The following is a 17,255-nucleotide window of genomic DNA, read 5'->3' as shown; positions in this document are numbered from 1 at the left end:
AACTTGACTACTCTGCACGCTTCCGCGCCAAAAGACACAAGCCAGCATCAAAGATTTCAATAAGTACAAAGATATTCACACGAGATATTATATCGATTTCAACATCTCAAAATATCGACGTACACATACAAAAATGAAACCAAATTTGAATAGAGTGAAAAATATGAGACATTACGTAGAAAAATATTCATTAATCTACGGTATCGAAAAATAGGGTTGGCGGGTGGTAATGGTTTCGCAAGTAAAGAACCATTACAAGGTGACGGTCTGTTGCAAAAGAATTTAACTCCTTGGCAGAAAGATGCAAATGTATGGAATTTTTCTGCGTTTAACTGCCACATAGTGGATCAGTGTTTTGTGTGGGGGTTTAGGCATATTGATGCTCTTCACAGATTGTTCACAATTCCTTTACAGGAAGAAATTGAGGTTAGATCATAAACTGGCTAACAATGGCTGCTGTTACAGTAATCAGCAGCGCATGGATCGTCTCCGGAAATCCCAGAGCCGTCTTTCTATTCATGCCATCTCATTGCACCTACACAACGTTTTATCAAACTTCTTTGTAGTAAAAAAAATTCTTATGGATTATGGGATTTAAACTTAATGAAGACTCTTCAAGCTGCTTTAACTGTGATGCAGTAGCAAAATATTTGATCAGATGAACACTCGGAACTGAAGAACGTGGTTACAGAATAAATATCAGCTTCTGTTGCCAGTAATTTTCTTAATTTATTTCACGACTGGTTACGAAGCTTAAAACTTGAGGTGCCGCCAACTGTGAAGAAGAGGAGGAGCTACTAACTTATAAGTACTGTGGGGTTTTTATTCTACAAATATGTTAAGTAGTTCTTTATTGGGAACACTACGGATTTTGCACCATAACAGGTACATCCTGAGGCGACGCACAGTTAATTAAAATTCAGTTTTTATTAGAATAGGATTTCATAAAAACTATTGTACATCGTAGCTTCCCGATTCTTTGAGGGCTAACCATGTGAATACTGACTTTTTTTAAAAAAAGTTTCACAGTTTTGTTTGACAAATACTTTTAAGAATTTGTATTAAAAATTTTTCCTTTTTTCTAATGAAAGGACAATGAGAGGAATGGCCAGTAGTGGTACAAAATACCCTCCGACATGCACCATGTGGTGTGTTGCGGAGTATACATGTAAATGTAGATATAGGGAAATGGAAAAGTCGTGATGTAGAAGGGTGATCCTTAGCCAAATCAAGAGTGAATATTAATGTTCTCTAAGACGATAGGTTCTTAACGGTCATCCTCAGGTGGACATGTGTTTCATTGTATAATGTAGTGAGGGAGATCATTCCAAAGTCGTTAATGGTCTCGCTCGGAAAGGACCGTTGGAGAAGAAGCGACGGACCTCACGTTTCTGCTGTTGAGTGAGGAAGTTTGCTAGGGGTCAGTGGCATGTTATTCCTTTCGTCCTGTGTCTGGGTCAAGGCTGTTAGCGATACGCCAGCGCACTTCAGAATTCACTGATGTCGTCTACCACGAACAGCACGTCTCAAATAATCTGTTATCTCAGAAGAATCGGGCGATAATACCAGAACTACGAGAGCAGCTCCTTTACTGCACTTGTTAGTTGTCACTAACCACGCCCATCCATTGGTCTGCCTATGGTGACGTTTTCAGTAATTTCGACAAAAATCAGTGCAAAAGTACCTAGTCTGACACAGCGACACATTTTCAATGTATTAGTGCTATTCCAGCCGTGGAGCCACTTGACAGAGGCGTATGATACTTCAAGATTAAGGTACTTGGGAATTTATCTCCTTCTTCTCTTAAGACAGATTGCTTTTCATTAATTGATAAGAAACAGCTGCCGATATAATCGACACACACCTGGCGATTCTGGCTCAAGGGCCAGCTGCCACTGTTCTCATAAATCGAAGAACTTAATGTGACACTGCCGATTTTATATATAAGTTAGGAATCCAAATTTCTCACAAATTAATATGAACTATGATCTTTGTTTGTATACATAATATTGAAAGTACTGTAGGATGATGTAAATTCGTCAAATGGAAGCATTATACTTTAGTTATTTATAATGTCAAGTTTCGCGTCAAATAATACGAGTAGCGTAGTGGAATTTTACTTTATTTAATCCCTGATAAGCTCCGTTTTCGTAAGTTTTGTTTTAATAAAGTTTTCATTGTTGTTAAAATACTTGTATTGTTCCATACGATATTTTGTGTTAAGAATGCGTGCATTATCGCACTCTGAACGCCCTCATATTTTCACAAAAATTTGGTAAGTCCTGGCTCTACAGTTATTGTCTGAAGACAGTTTCAAATAAATGACACTGAAGATGCAGTAGATATAAACCGCACAAAAATCTTTAATACCACCATCTTGAATTGCACAGTTTGTTCTTTTCTATCAGAAATCTCTTTTTCCTCAATACTGCACAGCCTGATAAAAATGTGAATCATTAAGAAGTGTCACGCCGCTTCCTTTAGACGAAAAATGAACAATATAAAAATAGTACCGCAAAGCCCCAAAAGTCCCAAATAATCAAGTTCCAAATTTCATAAATGAAAAAAAGACAAAAAAAGCCCCTTTTAGAATAATGTTGCTTGAATAGTAGCACGTAGATAGAAAAGAAATTCAGTACCAAGTATTAATGTTTTGAAAAAGAAAGAAAGAAAGAAGATAGAATCCCATTAGTTTCAAAATAAAATCATAGTAGATCGCAAAGTATCGTAATTAGAAATAACGGAGTAGGACGAACGATCTCGAAGAATACTCCTTATGAGTACTCTTTGAGAATCGTATGTAATATCTAAGAAAGAGCCATGCATTGTTACTGAGTTACGAGAGTTTGCGGATCAAGTCGTACTTCAGCGTGTGCTGCTCGTATACGTGCGCGAGACGAGATTGTTTTTTGAACGCTGAAGAGTTGCGATCTACTACGACGCACTGAACTTGTAAGAGGTAAATCGGTAACTTCAAATAGGATATCACGTAGAATCCAGATAGTGAGATTCGAAATTGTCTTAAATTGAATATTTTGAATAAAAGACTGGACATTACCCAAAGTTAGAAACTATTAATGATGGACCGATACAGAGTCTAAACATTGAAATCGAATTGTGAGAAAAGAATTAACTATCGTATAAGTTAATGGACTCTGGAACTTGCTTAATATCTTGGACTGAAATATACGTCATTAATTCCACCGAGATAGGAAAAGCTACTTCCTTACGGCAATATTAGGATGTGAAAATAGTGCAATAAACCAGCATTCAGTGTTATTACTGCGTTAATAACTTATTTCAATCGATTCAGTATTGTGTACTCAGTAAATAGTTCTCTGTGCGACGACATTGATTGTCCAAGGAACGCGGCGGGCATAAGTACTCTTTGCCGCATTAACAAATTATCGCTCTGTTACGAACTATTAGGCTCTAGTACTCTGATAAACTTCAGTGGAGATATTGGTGTTGTGCATGTACTGAAGCTATGATTAATACCGGAATAGGAACTGATATATCCCTACGTGTAACTGTGTTTAAATACGCCGGGGAGCACGTAATTGCTTGCCCCTGATCGAGACTCTAATACGCACTCGGTGGGATTTCGGCGCAGCCCAAATAGATCTTTTATGTAACGTCAATATATACAGCTCTACCGCTAGTTAGCCGGACTAAAACGTTATAGAATGAATCAGATGAATCAGCAAAGGAAAAGAAAATCTGGTGAGTGTGTGGCCATGTGATGCTATTTCAGTGATTACAACATCGCATCAAATTTACGAAGAGTTTGGTAACATTTTGGCTCCTCTGCCACTGGACGAAGTTTCTGGGGAATCGCGTTATGGCACTTGCTGTGTTCTCCTCGTTAGTGGTCTTCAGTCGGAAGATGTTTTTGATGCAGCTCCCCGTGGCAGTCTACCATGCAGAAGCCTTAAATCTCTTCATCACTTGAACCTGTTCACTGTAATCAAACATTGGTTTCTCTCTACAATTTTTACCCTCCTCACCTCCCTCCATTACCAAATTCACGATTCCTCATAATGTGTCTTATCAAAGGATGCCTTCTTATTGGGCTACAGTATTTTTTTTTTTTTTTTTTTTTTTTTTTTTGCCGCATTCGATTCAATGCATCGTTAGTTATTCGATCTGCCTATCAAATCTTCATCACCCTCCTGTCGCACCACATTTCAGAAGCTTCTACACTGACGTTACAGAAGTCATAGGATAGCGATATGCACATATACAGATGGTAGTAGTTTCACGTATACAAGGTGTAAAAGGGCACTACATTGGCGGAGCTGTCATTTGTATTCAGATGGTTCATGTGAAAAGGCTTCCGACGTGATTATGGCCACACGGCGGGAATAAACAGACTAGAAAGTGGAATGGTTGTTGGAGTAGACACATGGCACATTCCTTTTCGTAAGTGGTTAGCAAAATCGATATTCCGAGATGGAACGTGTCAACAGTGTGACGAGTATGCCAAATGTCCAACACTATCTCTCACCATGGACATCGCAGTGGCCGACTTAACGTCCGAGATCAGTGACATTTGCGTACAGCTGTCAGTGCTACCAGACAAGCAACAGTACCTGAAATAGCCACAGAAATCAATATCTGTTGAATCCTAAAACCGTCGCTCGTTCATATGAGTCCCGATTTCAGCTGGTAAGAGCTGATGGTAGGGTTCAAGTTTGGAGAAGACCCCGTGAAGCAATGGACCCAAGTTGTCAAAATGGGACTGCGCAAGCTGGTGGTATTAGCTGTTTTTACATGGAATAGACTGGATCCTCTGGGTGTTCGACTACTTGTAGACCATTTGCAGCCATTCACTGACGTCATGTTCCAAAACAACGATGTAACTTCTATGGATGACAGTGCATCTTTCACCAGGCCATAGTTGTTCGCGATTTACTTGAAGAACATTCTGGATATCGCGAGCGAATGGTTCCGCTGATCAGATCCCCCAACATGAATCACATCGAATATTTATGGAACATAACAGACAGGTCAGTTTGTGCCCAAAATCCTGCAGCGGCAATATTTTCGCAGTTATGGACGTCCGCAGACGCAGCATGGCTGCAGGGAACTTCCAACGACTTGTTGAGTCGCTGTTGTCGTGATGCGGAAACGGAGCAATTTATCTCAAATCCGAAGGGGCAAGATCATTGGTTTTTTGGGCAAGGATGGAAATATTTCTGGAGCGGCTAAGTTTGCAAACTGTTCGTGTGCCGCTGTCGTTAAAGTATACTCTGCATGCTAAAATGGCAACATCCAAAATCGGCGTCGAGGCAACTGTGGCGCACCGTGGCCCATACACGACAGGGTGAACGACGGCTGCAGAGATGTGTTTGGCCAACTGACCGCCAAGATGAGCCAAGAGACTACCAACAGCATCTCCTCAACGACCATTCAGTGGACGTTACCGCGTATGGGCCTCCACAGCAGGTGCTTGCTGGTTCATGAACCCATGCCGACTGCTGTTTGTCGGGGACGAAGGGTGGAATTTGCACGCCAGAATCACAACTGGACATCCACAGAGTGGCTACAGGTGGCTTTTCCAGCAGAAACACGTTTTGTGCTCCATCTATATGGCTGTTGGCGTGTATAGTGGGAAATGTCTGGAAGCAATAACCTTGCAACAATCGTCAGAAGGCTCCAGGCCAGGGGAGGGAGCGTTATGGCCTGGGGGAATGTTTTCGTGGCACTTCCTGGGTCATTTCGCCATTATGGAAGGCACAAAGGAGCAACACAAGTATGCATCTACCCTCCAGGAGCATGTCTGGTGTTGGCAGGTTGACATGCCTCAGCACAATGGAATCCACCAGCTGGGCAACGCTACGTGCCGCACAGCTCGCAGTGTGGTTCGAAGAGCACCAAGATGAGTTTACCGTACTCCCCTGGCCATGAAAGTGCCCGCATTGAAACCCAATCGTTAATCCGTGGGACCACATCGATCGGGCTGTCCGCACGATGGATCCTCGTCCGAGAAACCTAGCGCAGCTGGCCACTACACTGAGTCGGCGTGCCTCCACATCCCTGTCGGTACCTTCCAGAACGTCACTGACACTCTTCTTGCACGTCTCTGCAAAAGCTGGTCATTCAGGCTCTTTACAGGTGGTCACATTAATGAAATTGGATACTGCATTTTCTGTTCTGTTGACGAGTCAGACTGTGTTTCTCTGGGACATTACAAGTATACATTTTACATATCTTGAAAGTATTAGAGCTTGATTATCACTACTTCAGGGAGTAGTACTTGCTTATGAAACACACACACACACACACACACACACACACACACACACACACACACACACACACACACACACAGATATACAGACCTTTCAAACTGAACCCCTATCAGGCTAATTGGATATTATGGAGTTAGATGGATATTAAATACACTACTGGCCATTAAAATTGCTACACCACGAAGATGAGGTGCTACAGACGCGAAATATAACCGACAGGAAGAAGATGCTGTGATATGCAAATGATTAGCTTTTCAGAGCATTCACACAGGGTTGGCGCCGGTGGCGACACCTACAATGTGCTGACACGAGGAAAGTTTGCAACCGATTTCTCATACACAAACAGCAGTTGACCGCCGTTGTCTGGTGAAACGTTGTTGTGATGCCTCGTGTAAGGAGGAAAAATGCGTACCATCACGTTTCCGACTTTGATAAAGGTCGGATTGTAGCCTATCGCGATTGCGGATTATCGTATCGCGACATTGTTGCTCGCGTTGATCGTGATCCAATGACTGTTAGCACAAGATGGAATCGGTGAGTTCAGGAGGGTAATACGGAACGCCGTGCTGGATCCCAACTGCCTCGTATCACTAGCACTCGAGATGACAGGCATCTTATCCACATGGCTGTAACGGATCGTGCAGCCACGTCTCGATCCCTGAGTCAACTGATGGGGATGTTTGCAAGACAACAACCATCTGCCCGAACAGTTCGACGACGTTTCCAGCAGCATGGACTATCAGCTCGGAGACCATGGCTGCGGTTACTCTTGACGCTACATCACAGACAGGAGCGTCTGCGATGGCGTACTCAACGACGAAACTGGGTGCACGAATGGCAAAACATCATTTCTTCGGATGAATCCAGGTTCTGTTTACAGCATCATGACGGTCGCATCCGTGTTTCGCGACATCGCGGTGAACGCACATTAGAAGCGTCTATTCGTCATCGCCATACTGGCGTATCACCCGGCGTGATGGTATGGGGCGCCATTGGTTACCCGTCTCGGTCACCTCTTGTTCGCATTGACGGTACTTTGAACAGTGGACGTTACATTTCAGATGTGTTACGACCCGTGGCTCTACCCTTCATTCGATCCCTGTGAAACCCTACATTTCAGCAGGATAGTGCACGACCGCATGTTGCAGGTCCTGTACGGGCCTTTCTGGATACAGAAAATGTCCACTGCTGCCCTGGCCAGCACATTCTCCAGATCTCTCACCAATTGAAAACGTCTGGTCAATGGTGGCCGAGCAACTGGCTCGTCACAATACGCCAGTCACTACTCTTGATGAACTGTGCTATCGTGTTGAAGCTGCACGGGCAGCTGTACCTGTACACGCTATCCAAGCTCTGTTTGACTCAATGCGCAGGCGTATCGCCGTTATTACGGCGAGAGGTGGTTGTTCTGGGTACTGATTTCTCAGGATCTATGCACCCAAATTGCGTGAAAATGTAATCCATTTCAGTTCTAGTATAATATATTTGTCCCATGAATACCCGTTTATCATCTGCATTTCTTCTTGGCGTAGCAATTTTAATGGCCAGTGGTGTAAAATATCAGTGTTGGAAGAAGGTTGGGCGGCAGGGAGCCGGGCCAGGCAGTGGCGGCCGAGCTCACCGATGGTGCAGTGAGCGGCGGTGAGCACCATGGTGGGCGTCAGGATGGAGCCGCTGCAGCGCGGCGAGCCGCTGAACTCGACGGTCGCCTGCCACGGGAAGGAAGACAGCGACGCGTTCTGACCCAGCACGCGGTCCTCCTCCACGTCCTCTGAAACACGGCAACGCAACAGCATCGCTGTAAACAAACGGTCTTGTGCACGGGTGGCTGGGGGGTTCAGCCACCTGAACGGAAAGGGTTTCATTCGCCTGCACAAAGTCACCCCTCTCTACAATGGTATACGACACTTATGTCTCACTGTACACGCATGAAAAAATATCTCAGCACCATGAACGAGTTGTGCGACGTAAAAGAAACTTGATAGGTGAGTTTCTACATTTGAAAGTTGATGTCTATTCAAATTTTGCGCCAATAGCTAGTAATGCAACTATGATGAGGGAAATCAGGTTTGCTTTAAATACACGCTGTAGCAGTTTTGAGCTTTAGTTACACTATGTGATCAAAAGTACCCGGACTCCCCCAAAGACATACGTTTTTCGTATTAGGTGCATTGTGCTGCCACCTACTGCCAGGTGCTCCATATCAGCGACCTCACCGGCACACAGAACGAATATCAAATGTTAAGTACCAACAAGGACGTTTCTCTATGTATATTAAATGCTTTTTAAAAAAATATGGTTCATTACTTGTTGAACGGTCCTAGTAAATATAAAAAACATGGCATAGATCATTATAAAAATATCACCAAATACACGCAGTTGTGTTAGCGCAGTAACTGAATTGTAAGTAAAGTTGTGGGTGCCACTCTAATTTTTTTTTCTTAATGTTTACCGAAATGATATTCTGTCTTACACATTTGAGAGTAAGGCGAGTGCGCGGAGGAAAATGACACATTGTATGTGACAATACTCAGTTCCTAAGTTCCTGTACAGGAGTGTTCAGTTATACAGGGTGGTCAGAAAATGTGTGAAATGCTTGTGGGGATGTAGCAGGGCGGGTTGTACTCAGATATGAATGTTAACGAAAGAAGTTCGATACGTTACGCCGTTTCCGAGTAATTTAGCATTGAAGTTAGCCTATCGGGGCGTCGAGCGCTCACATTGAAGCGGCCTGCCAGGGGCGGTGTTGCCCAACGACTGCTTTGTCTCGTTAGCTGAAACTTGAATTTACGCGCGCGACGATCTGTTTGGCTAACTCCAATGCTAAATAACTCGGAAACGGCGTAACGTATCGAACTTTTTTCGTAGCATTCTATCTCAGTACAAACCGCCGTGCAACATCCCTACAAGCGTTTCAGACATTTTCTGACCACACTGTATATGTCATTCTGAAGAAGGAGGGAGCAGAGAATCTCTCCCGTTGTGAGTACTGAAGGAAACAGCGGGAAGTTTCCCCTCCCCAACCGCTTCGCAACAATCGCGCTGGCAGTCATTGTGGTGCTTCTCATTCTCTCATGTTTCCCATGTGTATGGTAAAAATGACTGAAACTGCGTCACGGTCTTTTGTGAAACATAGAAGAAGTACACCGTTATAAAGGAATGAGAAATTGGTAGTTCTCAATGTTTTTGTGAAGTTATCGGAGGAAAATCCGTCGCTAATGGTAAAGGAACTAGCAGCAATGACAAATGTAATGTGTACGCACAAGCTGTCAATTCCAGAAAAGACAAGAAAACGTCCATCACATGTTTTAGGAAAATGTGACTATTTCGATAAAAGTGATGTACGGTCAGAGTTGCATGCATTTTTTTTCAGGAACGAATCACCTCCAGTAAGCAAGATACTTCAAGCGGTAAATAATGATGATGACTTGCCTGCTTTTAAAATAATGAATTTTATAAACCGATAAAAGATATTGGTTTTCGATTCGAAAGCAATAAACGAAATGGCATAATTACAGATAGAGTGGATATTGGTATGTGGAGGAGAAGTTATCTCCAGCAGATTCAACAGTTCGGACGGAAGATTTATTCCCCTGACAAAACAATGGTTAATGCTGGGCATGTGGCACAAAATGTGTGGACTGACAAAACAGTGACTGATAAGAGACACGATTTTGTTGCAGGTTTATCAGAGGGGTTATAACACCCGACGGGAAAAGGAAAAAGGCTGATTACAGCTCATATAGAAAACAACTGTGGTTTTGTGGAAGATGCTGAATTGATTTTTGGATTAAAAAAGAGTGGAGATTATCATGAAGATACGAATAGTGAAGGGTTCCTAACACGGTTCAAAGATATTTTATCCAAATTAGAGCTCAACAGTGTTATAGTTATGGTCAATGCTTGGTGTCGTAGTTTTAGGGTTGAGTGGAGGACAGAAAAATCTTGGAGGAATGAAGGAAGACACTGCAGACTGCCTGAAGGGAAAGGGAGCACATGTCGATCCTATTGAGATTAAGCGTGAATTACTGAAAGAGGCTGAAGATTACATTGCAGATCAGTAAACTGATGAAGCGGCATAGTCTGGAGGTCACATTGTCGTTAGGTTACCGCCATAACACAGCAATTTGAACCTCTCAGAACGTTTTAGGAGCCAAATTGACGGATATATCACAAAGAATGATACGACATTTTAACTACCAAATGTGCATAAATTAATGCACAAAGCTCTGCCGCACTTCACTGCCGAAAGCTGGTGGAAGGCAGAACAACCTGTACTAAAGAGGAAGAAAAAAAGTAGTAATTGGATGGCTTCATAGATTGTAATGTTGATCGGCCACATATCAGTGTTTAAGATGGCAGTTCCACTGATGAAATGTCTTGTTTAGATTCAGAGATGGAACGTCAACTTTACTATTGTACCTACCTACACATAGCTGACGCTCCGCTAAAAATAAAATCTAGTGAGGTAATAGACAGTACAGAAGAATATGTAACGTAATATCTACATCAGGATTGTTCTCACAATGAACTGACTGTAGTCATTGGATGCCATCTGACAAGGAGAGATCCCCAGCGGTGGAATGAACTTTTTGAAAACCATCTATATAATTTTTTTAAATTAAGGTCCCAGGTATCACACGCAGCAACGACGCGCCCTAGTGGGCCACATTTGCGAGTAATCGAGGGAAAATAATTCTGAATTTTGCGTGATATTCTACAGAATCAAAAATATCCTTTGCACCTGCTGGTTGCGTAGCGTAAACGTCAAAGAAATTGGTATAGGCACGCACATTCATATACAGAGATATGTAAACAGGCGGAATACGGCGCTACGGTCGGCAACGCCTATATAAGACAATAAGTGTCTGGCGCAGCTGTTAGGTCGGTTACTGCTGCTACAATGGCAGGTTATCAAGATCTAAGTGTGTTTGAACGTCGTGTTATAGTCGGCGCACGAGCGATGGGACACAGCATCTATGAGGTAACGGTGAAGTGGCGATTTTCCCTTACGACCATTTCACGAGTGTACGTGAATATCAGGAATTCTGTGAAACATCAAATCTCCGACATCGCTGCGGCCGCTAAAAGATGCTACAAGAACGGGGTCAACGACGACTGAAGAGAATCGTTCAACTTGACAGAAGTGCAACCCTTCCAGATTTCTGCAGATTTATGCTGGACCATTGACGAGTGTCAGCGTGCGAACCATTCATCGGAACATAGGCTTTCGGAGCCGAAGGCCCACTCGTTTACCCTTGATGACTGCACGACACGAAGCTTTGCGTCTCACCTGGGCCCATCAACACCGACATTGGACTGCTGATGACTGGAAACATGTTGCCTAGCCTGACGCGTCTCGTTTCAAAGGTTATTGAGCCGATGGACGTGTACGGGTATGGAGACAACCTCATCAATCCATGGACCCTGCATGTCATCAGGGTACTGCTCAAGCTGGTGGATGCTCTGTAATGGTTTGAGACGCCTGCAGTTGGAGTGAGGAGTGGCTACAGGGCAATGTTCAACGTTACTGTGTTATAAATAGCATATATTGCCTGAGGATGCACCGATAAATGGTGCGAAACCGGTCGCAGATTTAATAAAAATCAGTCATACAGCCAGTGCGGAATTTTCTTTGATAAAATTTGGAAGTCAGCGTTGCACCGGAAGCGTGACGATCGATTACTTTCAGTCGAGAATGTTGGCATTACCAGAGACAGTCTCATTGCCGACGCCACGTGATGGACAGTGGCGCCCTCTGCACTGCCTATATAATCAGCGCTTCCTCGAGTTGCCTTTGCAGTTCGCCGCTTTTCCTCGGGGGATGTGTCCCGCAGTCGGAGACGAAACGTCAGCGGAGAGTTTTATACACCGAGCACGGCCTATCGGCCCGGAAGTTTTAAGTGAAGAACTGGGATTATCAGCACTTGGCGACTTATTTACTTTCAACTGTTTCACTTGTTTCTCTACTCCAGGTATGCTTATTACTATGTCGTCCATACGGGAATCTGCCCGACGGTCAGACGACACTGTTTGTACAATCCTCCTGGGCGAGTAATTTCTTAAATACGAAATTTAAAACTTCGGCTTTTGTATTGCTATCTTCTACTGCTGCACCAGACTGGTCAACGAGTGACTGGATATAAGCCTTCGACGCGCTTAGAGATTTTACGTAAGACCAGAATTTTCTCTGTTAGATCTTTTGTTAAAGTACGGCGCTGGGAATTATTGTATGTCTCGCGCATAGATCTTCTATTCACGGTCGCACAGTCAGCTGTCGTCATTTGCTCGTTCTCTTTTGAACCGAGAGTGCAACAGCCTTTGCTTCCTCAGCAATTTCCGAATTTCGTTGTCAAACTACAATGGGTCTTTTTCGCCCTCAACCCACTAAACTCCGCACATACTTCTCCAAAGCATGAGTTACAAAGTTTAAACAACTGTATACATGATTTTTCTACTTCCGTCAAATTGAAACAAAGTAATGTCCATTTATTTTCTGAATGGGATGCCACAAGCTGCTTGCTTGCTTCTTCTGGCATAAATAGTCTCCTAGCCTTCTTCACGTATTTATTATCTTTAGTAACCACAGTCAGTATGGCGAGATGATGGCGACTAATCCCTGTCTCTATACTGACGCCGTCGGTAAGGTCAGACCTGTATGTAGCTACAAAATCTAAAACATTTCAAAATGGTTCAAAAGGCTCTGAGCTATGAGACTTAACATCTGAGGTCATCAGTCCCCTAGACTTAGAACTACTTAAGCCTAACTAACCTAAGGACATCGCACATATCCATGCCCGAGGCAGGATTCAAATCTGCGACCGTAGCAGCAGAGCGGTACCGGACTGGAACGCCTAGAACAGCTCGGCCACAGCGGCCGGCTCTAAAATATTTCCATTGTGTGTGGGTTGTCGAAGTATCTTCCCAAGACGTGTTCAAAAGCACATCTACATACTGCAGGTCGGCAAGCCACCGTACGGTGGTGGTGGAGGGTACCCTCTACCACTATTAGTCATTTGGTATCTTGTTGGACTTGCAAACAGAGCGAGGAAAAAAGACTCTCTATAAGCCTTCATATGAGTCCTGATTTATCTCATCTTATCGTCGTGGTACTTTCGCGAAAGGTACGTTGGTGGCAGCAGAATCGTTCCGCAGTCGGTCTCAGCTGCCTGTTCCCTAAATTTCTGTAATAGAGCCTTGCGTCGTATCCAGGGATTCCTATTTGAGTTCCCAAAGCATTTCCGTAATACCTGCACGCTGACCGAACCTGCCAGTGACAAATCTAGTAGCACACCTCTGAATTGCTTCGAAATCTTCATTCAGGCTTACCTGGTGAAGATCCCAAACACTGGAGCAGTACTCAGGAATGCTATACAGCTATAAAGCGTCTCCTTTATGCATGAGCTACACTTTCCCAGAATTCTCCCAAAAAACGAAGTCGAGCATTCACCTCCCTACTACCAACCTGACGCGCTCATTCCATTTCACATCGCTTTGCAGCGTTACATTGTCAAGCTGCATGCTACTAATGCTGTATTCGAACGTTACAATAATCTTTTTTCCTACTCATCCGCATTAGCTTACATTTTTCTACTTTTGGAGCAAGCTGCCATTCATAACATCAACTAGAACTTCTGTCCAAGTCGTACGCTCGTACAGCCACTCGACTTCCATTCTCTCCCGTACACCACGGCGTCATCGGCAAACAACAGCAGATTGCTGCCCACCCTTCCGTCACAATATTTGTGAATACAGACAATAAAAGCGGTCCTGTCACACTCCCCTGGGGCACTATTGACTGTACCCTTGTCTCTGATCAACACTGCTCGTCGAGGACCACGTACTGGATTCTATTACTTTAAAAGTCTTCGATCCGCTCACATAAATGGGATCCTAAACTGCATTGTCGGACCTCCGTCAACATTCTACCGTGGGACACCATGTCTAATGCTTTCCTAAAATCTAGAAATATGAAATCTTCCTGTTGCCTTCTATCGATAATGTATGCGATATACCTCGTAAGACTATCTGTACCCACTGCAATCAATCTCATAGACGTCCCAGTCTACACTCGGCAGTTAAAGTCGCATCCAATTAACAGACTACTACGTCACCTGCGTACATTCACTTGAAACTGGTCTAGGCCGTCGGTGCAGGATCCCAGAATTCGTTCACCTACACCCATTTCCTGACTATGGGGCTGCTTTAACGTATTGTAAGGCTAAAATACACGAAGATCGTACTACTGACGCTGTGCTTTAACTTTTAGACACGAAGTGCTATCGACTGGGTAAGTCAAATCGATTCCACGTTTTTGGATTTCCTGAAGGCTTTTGACACCGTCCCTCACGAGTGACTTGTAATTAAATTACTTGCCTGCGGACTCTTGTCTCAGCCGTGCGACTGGATTCGTAATTTCCTGTCAGAAAGGTCACAGTTCGTAATCACTGACGGAAAGTCACCGAGTAAAACAGAAGTTATACCACGCATGGCGTTCCCCAAGAAAGTGTTACGGGCTTTCTGTTGTTCCTCATCTACACAAACGGTTTAGGAGACCATCTGAAGAATCCTCTTAGATTGTTCGCAGATGATTCTGTCATTTACCGTCATGTAAAGTCATCAGATGATGAAAACGAATCGCAAAATGATTTACACCAGATATCCGTATGGTGTAAAAAGTGACACTTGACTCTAAATCACGAACAGTGTGAAGTCATGCACAGGAGCACTAAAGAGAATCCGCTAAATTTCAGTTACGCGATAAATCACACAAATCTAAAAGCTATAAATTTAACTCAATACTCAGGTATTATAATTACGAATAACTCAAATTGGGGCAATCACGTGCATGATGATGTGGGGAAAGCAAACCAAAGACAGCGATTTATCGGCAGAAAATGTAAAAGGTCTACTGAAGAGACCGCTTACGTTACACTTGTCCGTCCTCTTCTAGAGAATTGTTGCGCGGTGTGGGACCCGTATTAGATAGGATTGACGGAGGACATCGATAAAGTTGAAAGAAGAGTGGTTTGTTTTGTATTCCCGCGTAATAGGGAATTGAGTGCTACGGACATGATAAACGAATTGGGGTGGCAGTCATTAAAATAAAGGGGTTTGTCGTTGCGCGGGACCTTCTTGTGAAATTTCAGTCACCTACTTTCTCCTCAGAGAACGAAAACATTTTGTTGCCACCCAACTACATAGGGAGCAACGATCATCATAATAGAATAAGAGAAATCAGAACTCGTACTGATAGATTTAACTGTTTGTTTTTCCCGAGCGCTGTTCGAGAGTGTAACGGTAGAGAATTAGCTTAATGGTGGCACTTAATTGTGAATTACAGAGTCATCATGTATATGTAAATGCAGATGCAGTAACTACTATTTCGGGTATACCCGCCGATATCCGCACCCTTGCTTTAGTGACTACCGGCATTCGGCGGACCGTACCAGGAACACAACACAAGGCGACGTAGGGTGAAGTGGTGAGGTACCTGCGTACCTGGTGCTTGAGCTGCCGTGGCGGCCGCAGTACAGAGCAGCAGCAACAGCAGCGGCGGCAGCGAGCCGCAGAGAGCGACCAGCCTGAGGGACGTCATGGTGGGGACTGGGCGACCGCAGCTGTGTCCAGGTCCCTGTGGCAGAGCACAGAGCACGCTTATCTGGCGCCGTGCAGCCGGACTTGGTACTCGTCTCGAGTGTTCTGTTGCCCTCCACTCTCTCTCTCTCTCTCTTTCTCTCTCTCTCTCTCTCTCTCTCTCTCTGCAGTAACACTGAAAACATCCGTTATTATGAAACTCCACTTCTCTCATATCACATCCTATTCTTAGGACCACAACTAACGAGCGTTTTTGAAAAACTCACTTCATTCATCTTTTTTTCGCAAAAAATAATTTTTTTTCTTAACATACACTGTTCAGCTTTCTCTAAAAAACTGTGCAGCCGCCTTTAGCAAAACTGGCTTTATTCCACACTTATATCACAGAGAATACAGCCCGTTCTTGCAAAACTCGTCTCACGTGGGGGGGGGGGGGGGGGGGTATTTTCAAAACTCGCTCAATGCTACCTAGTTCGCGAAAGATGTTAGCGGTATTGCTGGGTTTTCTCATAGTTTGTTTAGCGTGCGACATAAGTCGGAATAAATTATTTCCTGACTGTGTTATGGGACTCTTGGAATAATTGTTTTGCTTGGTGGTAGAGGCCGGTCTCATAAACTGACATACGGCAAGGAGAGCAGTTTGCTGACCACATGCCCCTCCATATCCGCATGTGGGCTGAGGATGACACGGCGGCCGGTTGGTACCGTCGGGCCTTCCAAGGCATATTCGGACGGAGTTAAGCTTTTCTGTTTTGTTTGGCAGTAGATGGCAGTGCATACTACTGTGCGCACCAACTAAGGCTGCGTTCACAGTGGCACCGACAACAGTCGTCAGACACCGCTGCCAGAGGTGGCCTCATAACATCAGCTGACAGCGTGGTCATGGTGTGTCCAATCTCTTCCATCAGTTTTTGGCAGAGTCAAGGGGGTTAGGTTGGGGTGGAATTTGTTCTGTGTATTAAGTAGGGTGGGCTGCATACCACGACATCTCTGTGTTTGAATAAGAGTGATGCATAGCAGCTTCTGCTATTAATGAGACTCCAAATGAGTGTGAATTAGCTTTCATCTCTCATAAAGAACATGTCGTGTACTATACACTCTGTCCTCAGTTATCGGAGTAACCAGACAAACTTTTCAAATATATGAGATGACGGGGAAATGTTCTGTTACATACTCGAGATAATTCTTGTGACACTGAAAAGCAAGTTACAAACACTCTGTTTCGCTGTATTTATTTAAAGTTGTGCTGACGTAAAAAGATCCAGCACAGTAGCCATAAGCATATACACTGAAGCGCCAAAGAAATTGGCACAGGTGTGGGTATTCAAAAACAGAGATATGTAAACAGGCAGAATACACTGCAGCAATCGGCAATTCCTATATAAGAGAACAAGTGTCTGGCAC

General features: G+C 43.9%; 1 protein-coding gene across 1 annotated transcript in view; it reads right to left on the bottom strand.

Annotated features, from left to right (window-relative positions):
• Window positions 1–15,887, bottom strand: part of LOC126215230 (trypsin beta-like) — a 31,304-nt gene extending 15,417 nt beyond the window's left edge. The window contains exons 1-2 of the mRNA XM_049941896.1: window positions 15,756–15,887; window positions 7,876–8,025 (exon numbers count right to left, since the gene is read on the bottom strand). Of these exons, the coding sequence (XP_049797853.1) occupies window positions 7,876–8,025; window positions 15,756–15,852 (247 nt within the window). The 5' untranslated portion in view covers window positions 15,853–15,887. The remainder of the gene's footprint in view (window positions 1–7,875; window positions 8,026–15,755) is intronic.
• Window positions 15,888–17,255: the final 1,368 nt, after the last annotated feature.

Source organism: Schistocerca nitens, chromosome 12 (genome assembly GCF_023898315.1).
Source record: "Schistocerca nitens isolate TAMUIC-IGC-003100 chromosome 12, iqSchNite1.1, whole genome shotgun sequence".
Taxonomy (NCBI): domain Eukaryota; kingdom Metazoa; phylum Arthropoda; class Insecta; order Orthoptera; family Acrididae; genus Schistocerca; species Schistocerca nitens.
Note: the sequence above shows the minus strand (reverse complement) of the source record. Positions and strands in the feature narration are given on the sequence as shown.